Below are 17475 nucleotides of genomic sequence, written 5' to 3' on the forward strand. Positions count from 1 at the left end.
GACTTTATAATCTTTTCTGGGGAAATGGTTAGAAAGCTGTTGGTTGTCCAGGGATAAATATTTCATCTTAGATACAAAATCCCCCGCACCCTGTGACCCACCCTAACCAGAAACACAGAAGCAAAAGAACTCTGGGAAATGTACTTCAGCCCAGTTAAGCTGACACAGAGTCATCACAGGGAATTTAAAAATGCATAAACTCACTATAAACAGAGAGAAGGGGCCGCTGGCAGATGAGAATTTTGTTTTTAAACTCTGGACGACAAAGAACAAACATGAGTGGTAACACATGGAGCTGCAGTTTAGAGTGCTGGGATCAAAATGGGGCTGGCTTGCCCACAGAAACCCAGGGAGGGTCAGGATTCTCAGATGCCAGGGATGCTGGGGAAAAGATTAGGTAAGACTTGCGGCTAAAATGATGTAAATTAAAATCCATGTTCTAAACCATCGATCAGCCATTCCCTGGGTTTGAACTGTCTCTAAATGCCTGAGTTTGAGGATCCCCTGCTATATGCAACCCACTCCAGTATTCTTGCCTGGAGAATCCTATGGACAGAGGAGCCTGGTGGGCTACAGTCCACGGGGTCGCAAAGAGTCGGACACGACTGGGTGACTTCACTTAGCATTAGCAGACGATCCTCTGGCCTATCTCCTACAGCAAAGTCTGACAACTGATGAGCCCCCCTCCACACACATAAACAGCACCCCATCAGTTTCACTGTCTCCCTCTCTTAAGTATAAATGGACAATTAAAGATCACAATATATTTGAGGAATGCCTCCAAAATGAAAGGAAGAAAATATGGATCTGGAAGAAAGAGCAATAATGCAAAAAAGCAGAAGAGAACTTAAAAAAAAAAAAAAAAGGGAACTCTCAAGTTAGTATCCTCAGAGAGAATTCTTCAGATATAGTATCAGTAAATCAAGAACAATTTGCTATATATAAAAAAGGATCAGAACCAGAAGAACTATAGAAATTATTTAATTCTCAAAATAAAATAGGCAACAAAAGGACCAGAAGTATCTCAGAAAGTTTAACAAAATGAGAGAGAACAGAAAGAAATATAGCAGGTTCAAAATCCTACAAATGAGGAGTTCCAGAAAAAGAAAAACAGAAAACAAGAGAAAAAATAAAGAAATAAATGAAGAAATTTCCCAGAGTTAGACTCTAATTTCCAGATGGAAAGGGCCCAGTTCACTAAGTATCCAGTACATTTAATAATACTGAACAAATAAAAACCACTATAAAATATTAAAATAATGAAGATTAAATAAAAATTTCCTAGTAGTAGGGAGAAACCATCTAAAAAGGAAATGAATCAGAACAGCACAACAGTTATACTAGGTAACAAAAGAAAAGAGAATGCTTGCTGACCCTAAACACTGATCCTAAATTATGTTCAACTTCCATGGACATGAGTTTGAGTAAACTCTGGGAGTTGGTGACGAACAGGGAGGCCTGGCGTGCTGCAGTCTATGGGGTCACAAAAAGTAGGACACGACTGAGCAACTGAACTGAACTGAAAACTATTAAATAGTATGGCGCTGGTACAAAAACAAACATACATATCAATGGAACAGAAGAGAGAGCCCAAAAACAAACCCAGGTGCATGCAGTCAACTAATTCATGACAAAGGAGCCAAGAATATACAATGGAGATAGGATAGTCTCTTAAATAAATGTTACTGAGAACAGCCAGCCACATGCAAAGGAATGAAACTGGACTACTACCATATATTATACACAAAAATTGACTCAAAATGGATGAAAGACAAGTGTAAGACCTAAAATCATGAAACTTCTAGAAGAAACAAAAGGCAGCAGGCTCCTTGACACAGGTCTTGGCAATGATTTTTTGATTCTAAACATCAAAAGCAAAGAAACGAAAGCAGGACTACATCAAAAAGTAGGACTGCATCAAACTAAAAAGCTTCTGCACAGTGAAGCAAACCATCAATAAAATGAAAGGGCAGCCTACTGAATGGTAGAAAATATTTGTAAATCATGTATCTGATGGGCTTCCCTGGTGGCTCAGCTGGTAAAGAGTCTGCCTGCAAAGTGGGAGATTTGGGTTCGATCCCCTGGTCTGGAAGATCCCCTAGAGAAGGAAATGGCAACCCACTCCAGTATTCTTGCCTGGGAAATTCCATGGATGGAGGAGCCTGACAGACTACAGTTCATGGAATCACGAAGAGTCGGACACGACTGAGCAAGTTCATGTATCTGATAAGGGGTTAATTCCAAAATATAAAAAGAACTCATACAACTCAATAGCAAAATATGAGACAACCTGATTTTATTTATTTTTTTTATTTTTATTTATTTATTTTTTTACCTGATTTTAAAATGAGCAGAAGATCTAAACAGACATTTTTCCAAAGCAGACACACAGATGGCCAAGAGGTACATGAAAAGATGCCCTATACCATTAACAGAAATGCAAATCAAAACCACAATGAGATGCTACTTCACACTTGTTAGAAAGGCTATTGTCAAGAAGACTAGAAATAACAAGTATTGGTAAGGATACAGAGAAAAGGGAACCCTTGTGCACTGTTGGTGGGAATGCAGACTGGTGTAGCTGCTATGGAAAACAGTATGGAGGCTCTTCAAAAACCTAAAAATAGAATTATCATATGACCCAGCAATTCCATTTCTGGGTATTTATTGGAGAAGAAAACAAAAAAACTAACTCAAAAAGATACATGCCCTCCGGCCCCCCACCATGTTCACTGCAGCATTACTTACAACAGCCAAGATATGGAAACAACTTATGTGTCCACTGATGAATGAATGAACAAAGAAGATGCAGCATATACTGGATGGAATGTTACAAGAATAAAATCTTGCCATTTGTGACAATATAAATGGACCACCAGGGAATTATGCTAACTAAGTTAAATATGACCTCTCTTAGATGTGGAATCTTAGAAAACAAATTTAATTAATTAAAAAACGAAGCTCTTAGATACAGAGAACACATTGATAGTTGCCAGAGGTGGGGTGTGGGTGGTGGGAGAAATGGGTAAACTTTTTATTTTCTTTTGTTTTTTAGTTTAAATAAATTATAATAAAATATATTCAACTTCAAATTATATACTCAAATTATTAATCAAGTGTGAGGTTAGATTAAAACATTTTCAGGCATACAAGAGTTCAGGGAACTTACTTCCAACCCACAATTTTTTAGTTAATTGAACAAGCACTCCAGGAAAAGGAGGCACTAAACCACAAACAGAAAGCCATAAGACTCAAAAACCGTGAATCCAATCTAGAATAAGAGTCAAAGGAAATGATGGAATAACAGCCACATGACAGATCTTCAAAGCAGCCAACCAACCCAGGTAAAAGCAAGAGGATGGCACGAATTTGGGAGAGAGATCTCAAGAGAAAAAGATGTGCTTTTGGGACTGGAGTTAACAGGATTATTTTAAAGATGTTGCAAGAAGAACAGCAACTGGAAATTCTTAAAAAAAAAAAAAAGAAAAGGTTATTACACTAAAGAAAACGTAATCACAGTATACTGCTTACCTCTATGAACAACATTACTTACTGATTTATTTAAAAACAATGATATAAATATGTTGGGCAGATGGGGTTACAGAACTAAATTTTACCTATCAGAACAGGAAGTAAATAAGTAGTATCTAAAATGTATAAATGAAAAAAAAAATAATAAAATGTATAAATGAAAAAAAAAAGGGGGGGGTGGGAAGGGACAGGAAAAATAAATAAATAAAATGTATAAATGACAAAAGGAACAGCACATTCTTTAGTAATATGAGGTAATTACCAAAAGAAACAGCTGAAGAATTAGAAGCTGTTGTTAGCATCTAAACACATCGAGGGTGGTTTGGAGCAGTGGGCAGTTATTTCTCTTGATTTTTAAGAAAATCATATGTATGTATCATTTTGATTAAAAATGTATTTCTTTAACAGACACACAAAGAGTGTAAGCTTTAACCAGGAAAAGGGCTTCTTCTGAGACCACAAGAACAATGAGGATTGCAACTTAAGTAGTGGTAAGGCAGAGAAGAAAGTTTCAATGGGCCTGAAAGCCTTGATTCTCTCTCTGGGGCAGGGAGCAAAATTAAGGATACAAGGAGAAACAATGTTTGCTGAGACAGAGAAGGCAGCATTAGCACAGAATATCTATGCAAAATAGTGAAGGCTTGACACAGCTGTGGTTGGACGAAGGGGAAAGGAGCTGACCAAATGCTTGTCAGAGGTGCACCGCAGGGAAGCCCAGGTTAGGATGCCACATTTCCACTTTGATTCCTGGTCAGGGAACTAATATCCCACAAGCCGCATGGCCCAGCCAAAAAACAGTATGTCTCAATGCTAAGGACAGAGACCACATATTTATGAAGGAAAAAAGGATGCCATTTCAGGCTTTGTGATGATTTGGTTCCTTTTCTTGAAGTTACATTCATTAATTTATTAAAGTGCCTAGAATAACATGTTAGGCCATTAAAAAGGTGTAAAATCATCTGTTCTGTATTCAATCCAGGAATTATTAGTTCCTATCACTGGTAAGAGAAGCCTATACACAATATACAAATCAGTATAAGAACATTCTTTAATATGTTAGGTAGTATTATAATCAACTTAAGAATATGAATGAACTACTTTCTAACTAATCTGTGAATGCCCTAAGTATTTTACCCATAACTGAGATATTTGGCATATGCAACATTTATTGAACACCTACTAATTGTCAAGTATTGTGTTAGTGCTGTAAATAAATTGATACCTAACTGCAAGGAGTTCAGAGTCCATAAGAAGAATGAGACAAGTAAATCAACAATCAGAACAGAATTTGATAAATGTGGGGCATGTTGGTCTCGCTCACTGAAGTATTCCCAAAGTCTGACTCACTGAAGGTTCTCAACACATTAACTGCAGAAGTCCCATCCCCAGGGCAGAAAAAATAGGAATCGATAAAGCAAAAGACGACAGACAAGGGATTACGAACAAAGTGCAGAGCACGTGCAAAGGCCAGAGGAAAGGATAAAGGAAGCAGGAAGCACTAAAAGGTGTGAAGATAAAGAAATGAACAAGGTAGAAAAGCTGTAAAAGGTAATGAAATCACTTCTGTAAACCTCATGCCTGCATATATAATACAGTGTCCATGAAAGGGGAGGGTGTTTTGCTTTCACATAAAATTGCTGACCAGCAGCCAAGGATCATCATTTTATTTTTATTTTGGTGGTCAGAAATATGTTAAACCAACTGAAATATACTTTCAACACTACATACAAATGGCAACCACTAATAGTTATCAATACTGCACTTGAAATTTTTCAAAGTTGAAGGATGTTACAAAATGTCAAACTATCAAAACCTTTTCGATTTATAAAGTAAAGACCTTTTCGGCCCTTGGAATAAATGCATTAAAAGTTACTCATATTAAACATACATACAAAAATAAGCCATCTTCACATCAACACAATGAAATACTATGACCTTTTTAACATATAAAAACGTATTGGAAATAAAGTACAAACATAGTATACATTTGCTCAATACAATCACACAAAACACACGCATTGTACACTGGCTAGATGAAATGAAAAATAGACAAACATCTGGTGTTTAAATATTTTGAAAATTTTTGCTTGTATAGTTAGGTATTTCAGAAACTTCTAAAAGATAAATTTAATCCTGTTTTTTTCCCTCTTAGCTTCATTTGTAAGCATCTCTCTATGTCATTCAATATTTACTGTAAACATTAAACTCATGCCTAAAACTAGGCATGAGACCATTAGAACTAGGAACAAAAATTTCAAAATGTGATACAAAAAATACAATCCAAATTGGGTACAAAAACTTAAGAGGGATATAGAAATATAAATACCCTTAAACAAGATAATAATGTCTGATTATCACAATATTAATATAAACATACTCACATCAGCAGATCATGGAAATCACAAGATGCTAAATTCTGGAATTGAATGCCTGCCCTTTTGGTTTTCACGTGAAATATCATTTTCTAATATGTATAACTAAGATTTTAAAATCAAAATTCCAAAGAGAAGTAAACATTATAGACAGAAACAGCCATGAAAAATGGAAGCATTAAGAAAAAGTATGGTATTAATAGACCCTTGCTAATCCTAGTAAGACAGCTACAGAATGGAAGAGGTCATAATTCCAATCCTAAAACTAACCACAAGTGGGTAAAACTGATCAGAAATCTTGATATTATAAAAATGTCAGTTCTTCCTCAATATCATCAATAGAATCTATACGATGTTCATCAAAATTCCAGCAGTTTTTTTTTTTTTTTTTAAGTGACAAGCTACTTATATTATAGGGGAAATACAAAGGACCAAGCATAGTCAAGATAATCTAGATCAGGGGTCAGCAAGCTATGGCCCATGCGTCAAACCCAGTTAAGAGTAATTTTTAAAATATTTCATAGGCTAATGAAAGGAACAAAGAAAAATGTTTGAAAGAGACTAAATATGGACCACAAAGCCTAAACCATCCGGCCCTTTACAGAAACAGTTTGGTCACCCCTGATCTAGAAACACAGAATTGGAGGACTTACACTAAGAGAGATCAGGATTCATTATGAAGCTATAGAAATTAAAACTGTATGACACTGGTGGAAGGACAGACAGACAAACCAAAGAAAGAGTCCGCAGACAAACCCACACATATATTCACTTATGATGAAGGAGACACTGCAAAGTAGTAAGAAAAAGATGCTTGTTTTCAATAGATGGTACTGGTGTCAACTTGATAGCCATATGGAACACAATGAAATTTATACCCTGCCTCATACCATATGGTAACCAAAAAAAAAAAACTATATGGATCGTTGGTTTTAAAATAAAAAGTAAAACAATAAAAGACAAAAGATAATAACGTATTTATGACCTTGGAGTAAGCAAAGATTTCTTAAACAAGACATGAAAAAGCACAAATCATAAAGAAAAGATCAGTAAATTAGACTACTAAATTAAAAAACCAAGAATATCTATTAATCAAAAGATACCATTAACTCTTAGGGTTCATTTCAGCTCACTGGATCCAATTTTAGTTTTTAAATTTTTTTTAAACAGTTCAGTTTTTAAGGATTGATAGTTCATGACTTTATCTCTTACAGGCCTTCCTAAGAACAGAGAGAAAATTCACCTTTTGAAAAACAGAACAAAGCTTATCTTGCAATTACCATATAGGTCCACTGAATTCTTTCATAAATCTAAGATATATTATGGGATCTTCAGTGACTTTTTTTCCTATATAATGAAATATTTTGTGATTTTCTAATCCTAGAATTCATTATTATTCATCATTACTTATCAATTACCTCCAACTATGTTAAAGGTTAAAATATGAAGACAACAAAAGAATGATGGAATTGTGAAATAAGCTGTCACCCCTCCTGTATTGCCCAAAATACTGCTGTCTGCTTTTAGGCTTCATTGAGCACAATTGAGAATTGAGAAATTTTCATATCCTGACAAAGAAAAGTGTCAGAGAAAGTTGTGTCAAAATTATTAGATGAATTAAAGATAAATGCAGAGACAGCTATACTCTAGGTTCTAATAAAAATGTGAAATTAATCATACAAGCCAATCTCTTAAGAGTCCTTAGATGACAATATTCTAGATGAATATTCTCCAACTCAAGAGAGGATGAGTGAACAATATATTTCTAAGGACAGAAAGGAAATATGGCATTGTCATCCAGCTATTAAACAGAAAAAGACTTCCTCATATATCTTTGGCAAGAACCTAGACCATTTTGCTTTGCTAAAAGAATACAGGACAGAATTATTTCATCTTCTATAATGTCTGTGTGCCAAAATTTACTGGATGCAAGAATTTTTAGCCTTTTAAAGTTTTATTAAAATTTCTAGTAAGTTGTTTTCCTTATCCCTTTATTCTTACTTCTGTAAGTTATTTATAGAGTTATTTTTAAATTAAAAAAAATAAAAAGGTTCCACTGGACCATCTAAATGGTATAGTGAAGACTAGTACTTTTCTAGTAGTAGTACTTTTCTTATCTGAAGGTTAAGAATGCAAAAAGTGCTGCAGAGTGAGAAATAGTCAAGACAATTTAGACATAGGATATACAAAGAACTGATATCTAGTCTATATAAAGAACTCCTACAAACCAGTAAGAAAAAAAACAACCCAACAGAAAAATAGGGAAAAGACTTGAACCAGTGTTTCACAAGAGGAAATCCAACTGAATGATAATCAAATAGAAGTCAATTTCATTTATCATCAGGGAAATATAAATTAAATCCATATTACAGTATCACTAGACACCCACCAAGACTGATAAATTTTAAAGTTCAATAATACCAAGTGTTGAGGAGGGTATAAAAAAATTGCAGTACAGAAACACTGATGATGAGAGTATAAACTGACACAACCACTTTGGACAACTGACCATATTTACCAAAGTAGAATATTATTCATACTCCTATGACAAAGCAATTCTAATCCTTGGTGTACACATCTAAACAACATTAAGTACAAACACACATGCACACATACACACGTGTGTATCTAAAGGGACATATATAGCACCAAAGGCACAATGCAGTGTTATGCCAGAAAACTCAAATGACCATCAAATTAGAATGGATGAACACACTGTGGTATATTCACACAATAAAACCCCGTACAGGAACGAGGATGACCACCACCGACGAATCTCACAACAATATAATGTCAAGGAAAAGGCGCCAGACTTTAAAAAGTACATACAGCATGAGTCCATTTACCAAAATACAAAATTCAGAAATAGGCAAAAATAACCATTCACGTAAAAAGTTGGTATAGTGGTTACCTTGGGATAAGGAAAAATGGGAAGGGGCATGAGAAAGACTTGTCAGTTCAGTTCAGACGCTCAGTCATGTCCGACTCTTTGCAACCGCATTGATTGCAGCATGCCAGGCTTCCCTGTCCATCAACAACTCCTGGGAGTTTACTCAAACTCATGTCCATTGAGTCAGCGATGCCACCCAACCATCTCATCCTGTCGTCCCCTTCTCCTCCTGCCCTCAATCTTTCCCAGCATCAGGGTCTTTTCAAATGAGTCACTTCACATCAGGTGGCCAAAGTACTGGAGTTTCAGCTTCAGCATCAGTCCTTCCAATGAACACCCAGGACTGATCTCCTTTAGGATGGACTGGTTGGATCTCCTTGCAGTCCAAGGGACTCTCAGGAGTCTTCTCCAACACCACGGTTCAAAAGCATCAATTTCATTGCTTTCATTATAATGAAAGCTCAGCTTTCATTATAGCCCAACTCTCACATCCATACATGACTACTGAAGAACCATAGCCTTGACTAGACGGACCTTTGTTGGCAAAGTAATGTCTCTACTTTTTAATATGCTACCTAGGTTGGTCATAACTTTCCTTCCAAGGAGTAAGTGTCTTTTAATTTCATGGCTGCAGTCACCATCTGCAGTGATTTTGGAGCTCCAAAAAATCAAGTCTGTCACTGTTTCCACCATTTCCCCATCTACTTGCCATGAAGTGATGGAACCAGATGCCATGATCTTAGTTTTCTGAATGTTGAGTTTTAAGCCAACTTTTTCACTCTCCTCTTTCACTTTCATCAAGAGGATCTTGGTTCTTCTTCACTTTCTGCCATAAGGGTGGTGTCATCTGCATATCTGAGGTTATTGATATTTCTCCTGGCAATCTTGATTCCAGCTTGTGCTTCCTCCAGCCCAGCATTTCTCGTGATGTACTCTGCATATAAGTTAAATAAGCAGACTGACAATATACAGCCTTAAAGTACTCCTTTTCCTATTTGGAACAAGTCTGTTGTTCCATGTCCAGTTCTAACTCTTGCTTCCTGACCTGCATACAGGTTTCTCAAGAGGCAGGTCAGGTGGTCTGGTATTCCCATCTCTCTAAGAATTTTCCACAGTTTACGGTGAGCCACACAGTCAAAGGCTTTGGCATAGTCAATACACAGAAATAGATGTTTTTCTGGGATTTTCTTGCTTTTTCAATAATCCAACGAATGCTGGCAATTTGATCTCTGGTTCCTCTGCCTTTTCTAAAACCAGCTTGAACATCTGGAAGTTCACGGTTCACATACTGTTGAAGCCTGGCTTGGAGAATTTTGAGCATTACTTTACTAGCGTGTGAGATGAGTGCAATTGTGCAGTAGTTGGAGCATTCCTTGGCATTGCCTTTCTTTGGGACTGGAATGAAAACTGACCTTTTCCAGTCCTGTGGCCACTGCTGAGTTTTCCAAATTTGCTGGCATATTGAGTGCAGCACTTTCATAGTATCATCTTTTAGGATTTGAAATAGCTCAACTGGAATTCCATCACCTCCACCAGCTTTGTTCACAGTGATGCTTCCTAAGGCCCACTTGACTTTGCATTCCAGGATGTCTGGCTCTAGGTGAGTGATCATATCATTGTGATTATCTGGGTTGTGAAGATCTTTTTTGTATAGTTCTGTGTATTCTTGCCACCTCTTCTTACTATCTTCTGTTTTTGTTAGGTCCATACCATCTCTGTCCTTTATTGAGCCCATCTTTGCATGAAAAGTTCCCTTGGTATCTCTAATTTTCTTGAAGAGATCTCTAGTCTTTCCCATTCTATTGTTTTCCTCTATTTCTTTGCACTGATCACTGAGGAAGGCTTTCTTATCTCTCACTACTATTCTTTGGAATTTGCATTCAAAGGGGTATAGCTTTCCTTTTCTCCTTTGCTTTTTGCTTCTCTTCTTTTCACAGCTATTTGTAAGGCCTCCTCAGACAGCCATTTTGCTTTTTTGCATTTCTTTTTCTAGGGGATGGTCTTGATCCCTGTCTCCTGTACAGTGTCACAAACCTCCATCCATAGTTCAGGCACTCTGTCTATCAGATCTAATCCCTTGAATCTATTTCTCACTTCTAGTGTATAATCGTAAAGGATTTGATTTAGGTCATATCTGAATGGTCTAGTGGTTTTCCCTACTTTCTTCAATTTACATCTGAATTTGGCAATAAGAAATTCATGATATGAGTCACAATCAGCTCCCGGTCTTGTTTTTGCTGACTGTATAGAGCTTCTCCATCTTTGGCTGCAAACAATACTATCAATCTGATTTTGGTATTGACCATCTGGTGATGTCCATGTGTAGAGTCTTCTCTTGTTGTTGGAAGAAGTGTTTGCTATGACCAGCGCGTTCACTTAGCAAAACTCTATTAGCCTTTGCCCTGCTTCATTCTGTACTCCAAGGCCAAATTTGCCTGTTACTCCAGGTGTTTCTTGACTTCCTACTTTTCCATTCCAATCCCCTATAATGAAAAGGACATCTTTTTGGGGTGTTAGTTCTAGAAGGTCTTGTAGGTCTTCATAGAACTGTTCAACTTCAGCTCCTTCAGCATTACTGGTTGGGGCACAGACTTGTATTACCATGATAGTGAATGATTTGCCTTGGAAACGAAGAGAGATCATTCTATTGTTTTTGAGACTGCATCAGACACCATTAATTTCTATTTCTTTTTTTTTTTTTAATTTCTATTTCTTGATTTGAGTAGGGCCTAGCTATTCGTGAAAATTTACTAAGGTATACACTTATGATTTTGTACATATGATCTCTGTATGTTACTCTTCAATAAAAAAGTTTTATTACTGAAACTAAAAGACTCTTGGAAACCAACATCTACTAACATGACAGTTTACTGGAGCAGGGGTAGTCTTCTACAAGACCTGGTGAATTCAATGATACATACACATATATACAGCTTCAAAAAGCTGCCTCAGATGCTCAACAATGTGGTATGCTATTTACATATAATGTAGTTATGTTACTCGACTTCTTGTAAACCTTCAGTTTTTAAAAAGCAGTCTAAATCCAGATTTTTCAGAAAACTGTGAGCAGGATTAAGGTAAAAAATGTGAGCAGCATCTAATTCAGGGACAAAAAATGCCATTCTTATCAAAGCTGCAGGTGGAAAAGAGCTGGGAAAGGGTATCTCATACCTAAAAGCAATGTAACCTCCATTCACCAGGATTTCAGCAGACTGGAATGCAGGCCCAAACCTAACTAGACAAAATGTAAAGTCTTGGAAAAAGAAAAGAAAAAGAAAAAAGACAAAAAAACTGTACAAGTTCAGGGTGAGAGAGAACTGGTTTAATAATAGTAAGATGAAAAAGACCTAGGAGGCCAAACTGATTTTTCGCGCAACACGAGTCAACACCATGAGAGTACTGAACCCCCACCAAAAAAAGCAGTATGTTCAGCTATATAAGTACATTCTTTATGTCAAAGTCAGTAACAAGCCTATGGTCTGCTCCATCTGAAGTACGTGTTCATTCTGAAGCAGACTGACAAACCAAGAGCTCTTCAAAGGACCATAAACAATAAAGCAGGAGAAAGCTAGGGACCATGAACATTACAGCAGAAAGCTAGAACCATTGTTAGTGTGAAAAGAACAGAACTTCAGCTTATGTGATGGCAGAGCAGAATGGGTGTAAAGCCGGTGGAGACAAGAGGATGGTCTTTAAACAATGGTATGTACACCCTGAAGAAGAACAGGGTAAGCCACTATGTACTGCACCACACAGGCAGATCTAGAATCAACATGCAGGAGTCAAAGTAACATATTTATGCTCAATGTAAGAAATAAAATCTCTAGAAAACTGTCAACACCGTATAGGGCAGTGCTGCTCATTGCAGTGACAATGCTGAAGCAGAGTCCATCAACTGCTTGTCACAGGAAGAGCAACGGACTTAAGAGTGGATCAGAAAGCCTTAGATTCTAACCCCATCTCAGCCATTTATTTGCTATGACATCCGAGGCAATTTATATATAACCTCTCCAAATCTCAGCTCCCTTTACCCATTTACTTCATAAGATGACGGAGAAGAACAAATAAGGTAACGTGCAAGACCCAGGATGACAAACTAAAACGCAACACCAAGGTGAGTTGCTATAGAGGGAAAATTACACTAGATAATTGATAAGATCCTCGTAGCGCTGAAATTATTAACTGTATCTTAAGGCAAGAAAAAACTTAAAATAGGTCCTAAATTTACAAAATTAAGATTTTGGTAGGCAGAAGAGAGAAAACATTAGTATGCCAGAAAGAAAGGGAGCAGGAAACCTATGTTGTATAGGAACGACATAGGTTACAAGAATGTCACACAACAAGTCAGTTACCAGATCTAAAAGGTAATGCTCTCAATCCAGGAGTTAAGTAGGAATTCAAATCAAGATGAAACACATGCCAAATAAACCAAGACTACAAATGCACTTCTAATCACTGACAGGATGAACTTCACTGAATCACAGCATTAAACACAGTGCTTAACTAGCACTCTTGCTCGTGGGACCCTCTGAACTCAGCCCCCTCTGTTGGATGCGGGTTCACCTCCCCCACTTCACGATCCTGAGCAAGATACCGAATCCTCTCCAGCCCTGGTTTGTAAAGGGTAAATGTAGGAATAAACCTGTCAAGTTCACAGGCTATCATGAAGACTCCATGGGATAACATATGCAATGCCTCTGACAAGGCTTCTGGTACTCAGAGGAATTCATGTCAATTGCCTCTAATCAGCTTTCATTTTTGGATGGAGTTTTGTTTTCTGAACATAAACTTGGGGAATAAATAAAAGACATATTTTGTTTTCAAATATTGAATTTAGGTAATGTAGATCCATCGACACTGAGATGGAAAACTAACCAATACTGATAAGTGAAAAATCAAGTTATAAAATAATATTACTTAGTATGATTCAATTTTTTATGACATACATTTTAAAAATTATGTCCAGATGGTAGAATTAGGTGACATTTACTTTTTTCAATACTTTCCTATTCTGTCTAAATTTTGTGTAAGGAGTATATATTTCCAGTACAATTTCCAACTGGAAAAAATTCTGATTGATAGTGTTTTTCTATAAGAAAATCATCATTTAGGCCAACTTTGGAGAAAAATATTTCTACAAATTTGGAAAAATAAATTTAACCCGTTTTAAAAGGTAAAAGAAAAAATTTAGAAACTACTGGTAAATATTTTTTGTGCTTTTCTAAATAAAAATGTGGTTCAGACAAGAGAAAAACATCTCTTAAATAGAGGAAAATATAAAGGATAAAAGTTCCATGGGGGCAGGGATTTTATCTGTTATGTTATATTCACTGCTAGAAGCACAGAGCAGAAACTTAATAAATATTTGCTGAACAAATGGATAAAAGTCCTGTTTACCCTTAAATTTCACTAGACACTTATTCATTTTTATCTGCAACAGCTAGCACATCATCTCACAAAAAGAAGTTACCAATCCATTTATTTGTCAAATCAACAAAGAGTAAAAAAGATCAATAAATAAATATGATTTTGAAGCTGAAAGTCAAAGTCACTAAGAAATTGGTAAGCACTACTTTAAAACCACTACATTCATCCTGGAATAAAATCTCTACATATAGGACAAAAGCAGCGACATCAAGGAAAGGCGGTATGTTGCCATTTCTAGATTTCATTATGCCATGTCTAAAGAGTGAACAATACTAACATTATTCATTGTAAACCAGGAATGTATATAAAAGTACAAACAGAATGTAAAAGCCTACTCAACCTACACCAGCAAAACAGCCATCATCCACCCCCCACCACTTCCCACCCCCTCCCCAAATAAAAAGGCAGACCTACCTTGGGCCTCTTGGACCTTCCAAGTAACTGCTTCTAGGAGGATCTGGAAGCAGTCCACCTGACCTCCCTGGCATATCCTTGACTGCGGTGAGTGGCTGAGATGGAGCAGCTGAAGACTCCCCAAGTCCTGGCTCGGATGAGAACGAACTGTACGGCAGAGTAGACTTGCTCAGAGGAGCTTTGGAATTCACTTGGTCTGAGGGGCCAAGGGCTGACTGCAGTGGAGGATGGTAAACTGAGGGTGGGGCTGAACCAAAAGACACAGGGGTGGGCAGCAGTGCTGGTCGAGGTTTCTCGGGAACTTGTGAGTTCTGAGAGCTGGAGGCGGGTGGAACTGGGGCTGCTGTCAAGGGAGGAGGCATCCCCTGCGGAACTCCGGGGGGAGGGATTCCTGGAGGAGGTGTGGCTGAAGACAGCGGGGCAAGGGGCATGACAGGGGGAGGTGCAGTCGAAGACAGAGAAGGCGGTGGAAGGACCGGCGGCGGCCCTGCTGAGGACAGAGAAGGCGGGGGGAGGACGGGCGGTGGCCCCGCGGAAGAAAGAGACGGAGGCATCACAGGTGGGGGCACAGAGCTCGGTAGAGACGGTGGCATCACGGGTGGGGGCATGCCAGGTGGTGGGACTGACGTTGGCAGGGCTGGGGGCATCACTGGCGGTGGCAGCGATGGCGGCAATACCGGCGGGGGCATCGTTGGCGGGGGCGGAGGCATCTGAGAATAGGGGACAAACGGGGGTGGCATGGACATGTTCCCCATGTACTGGTTCTTCACGTTCTGAAGTGCGCTGACTTTGTCCTGGAGATAGGTCTGAGTGGCTTTCATGTGTCCCTGCCACGTTTTCCACTGCTTCTCATACTCCTGGAGCTGATCTTTGTGAGGGTAGGAGTGGAGCTGCTCCTCCCACAGCTGAAACTCCCGCTCCCATTCTTGGTAGAGGTGTTGGAACTGCTGCTGCTGCATCTCGTAGTGCCGCATCTGCACATCTATGGACATGGTCTACGAACAGAGGGATGCAAATGACTCTTAAGACATTCACAGGAGAGAAGTAATTTTAAGCTGAAATATCAAGGAGTCAAGGGCGCTTGAAGCCTTATGAACTCGGAGCACAACACTAAGGAACGCTAAGGATAAGCTTGTTAAATCCCTTCAATAGTGACCATTCGCCTTTCTCCTTTTAACTTAATTATGTAAGTCATCACAGAGTCGGAAAAAAAAATCAACTGCACTTCCCTGGTGGCGCAGTGGGTAAGAAATCTGCCTGCCAACGCAGGGGACCTGAGCTTGATCCCTGCTCAGGGAAGACCCCATATGCCCACAACAAAGCCCACGAGCCACAACTACTGAGACCGTGCTCTAGACCCCACGAGCCACAACTACTGAGACCGTGCTCTAGACCCCACGAGCCACAACTACTGAGACCGTGCTCTAGACCCCACGAGCCACAACTACTGAGACCGTGCTCTAGACCCCACGAGCCACAACTACTGAGCCCTCATGCTGCAACTGCTGAAACCCATGCGCCTAGAGCCTGTGCTCTGCAACAAGAGAAGCCGGCGCAATGAGAAGCCCGTGTATCGCAACTAGAGTAGCCTCCGCCCTCTGCAACTAGAGAAAGCCTGCACAGCAACAGAGACCCAGCATAGCCAAAAATAAATAATTTTTTAAAAAATAAAAGGATATGCTTCAAAAAAAAAATCAACTAAACACTAAAGCAAATATAAAATAAAATCTCAGCAGTATTTTTCAAGTTTTTAATATTACTATAGATCCTTTTAATACTATAACTGAAAATGATCTGTTATAGACATAAGTTTATACCTCAAAGATACAAGACATACAAGAATTTAAGTCACTTCATCTTTTGTGATGTATTTGCATAGGCTTTCTGGGGTGGTTGCTTTGATCTTGTTGGTAGATTTTTGCTTGTATTTTTTTAGGCAAAACGCAGGTTAACTTGAAGCAACATAGGAAGTTCTGGTTCTTTCTATTTTGTTTTTTTCTGGGGGGGGGGGGGGGGGGGGGGTGGCGGGCATAGTTACCTGACCAGGAATTGAATCTACACTCTCAGCAGTGAAGGCTCAGAGTCCTAACCACTGGACTGTCAGGGAATTCCCTATGTTTTTTAAACTGAAGTCTAGTTAATTGACAATATTGTGTATCAGGTGCACGGCTATATATATATACACATATATATATATATGTATGTAACATATATACACACACATTCTTTTTCAAAATCTTTTCCATTATAGGTTACTATAAGATAGTGAATATAACTTCCTGTGCTCTACACTAAGTCCTCAGTGTTTACCAGTTTTACAGACAGTAGTAGTGTGTTATCTTTTAAAATCCACAGGGGACAAATGTGACAACTACGTGGGCACTCCGGGGGAACATCTGATCCTTTTCCTTTGTCACACTTAAACCTCTTTCATGAGAAACAAATCCCTTAAACACCTGGGACAACTCCCCCACGTCCCGGGGAGCTCTCACCTGGATGTGTGGGGGATGCTGGATAACCTGCTGGTACTGCTGCAGGATCTGCTGGAGCTGAGTGTGCTTCTGCATGATTCCCTGGTACTGGAAGCCAACTCGATGCTGCTGGTGCTGCTGCCAGTGCGCGGCTGCAGCCTGCAACTGCTTTAACCTGGCGTCTTCTTCCGGGTCCTCAGACTGAAGGTCAAAGAGGGGATATATTTTTTTCTAAGTCATAAACAGCAACCAAGTTACAAGAAACCTGAATATGTAATAAAGTATTATGCTATAATAGTATGGTATCATAAAGTCCAGAATCCCTGCAACTCTGGCTGAGAAAAGCTATTCTATCTTTAGATAAAATACT

At 38.5% G+C, this 17475-nt stretch overlaps 1 protein-coding gene across 2 annotated transcripts in view; it reads right to left on the minus strand.

Annotated features, from left to right (window-relative positions):
- YLPM1 (YLP motif containing 1) overlaps positions 1 to 17475 on the minus strand; it is a 62552-nt gene that overhangs the window by 33854 nt on the left and 11223 nt on the right. For both annotated transcript variants that reach the window (XM_043920747.1, XM_043920748.1), the window contains exons 3-4: positions 17127 to 17306; positions 14635 to 15629 (exon numbers count right to left, since the gene is read on the minus strand). In XM_043920747.1, the coding sequence (XP_043776682.1) occupies positions 14635 to 15629; positions 17127 to 17306 (1175 nt within the window). The remainder of the gene's footprint in view (positions 1 to 14634; positions 15630 to 17126; positions 17307 to 17475) is intronic.

Source organism: Cervus elaphus, chromosome 12, assembly GCF_910594005.1.
Source record: "Cervus elaphus chromosome 12, mCerEla1.1, whole genome shotgun sequence".
In the NCBI taxonomy this organism is placed as follows: Eukaryota; Metazoa; Chordata; class Mammalia; order Artiodactyla; family Cervidae; genus Cervus; species Cervus elaphus.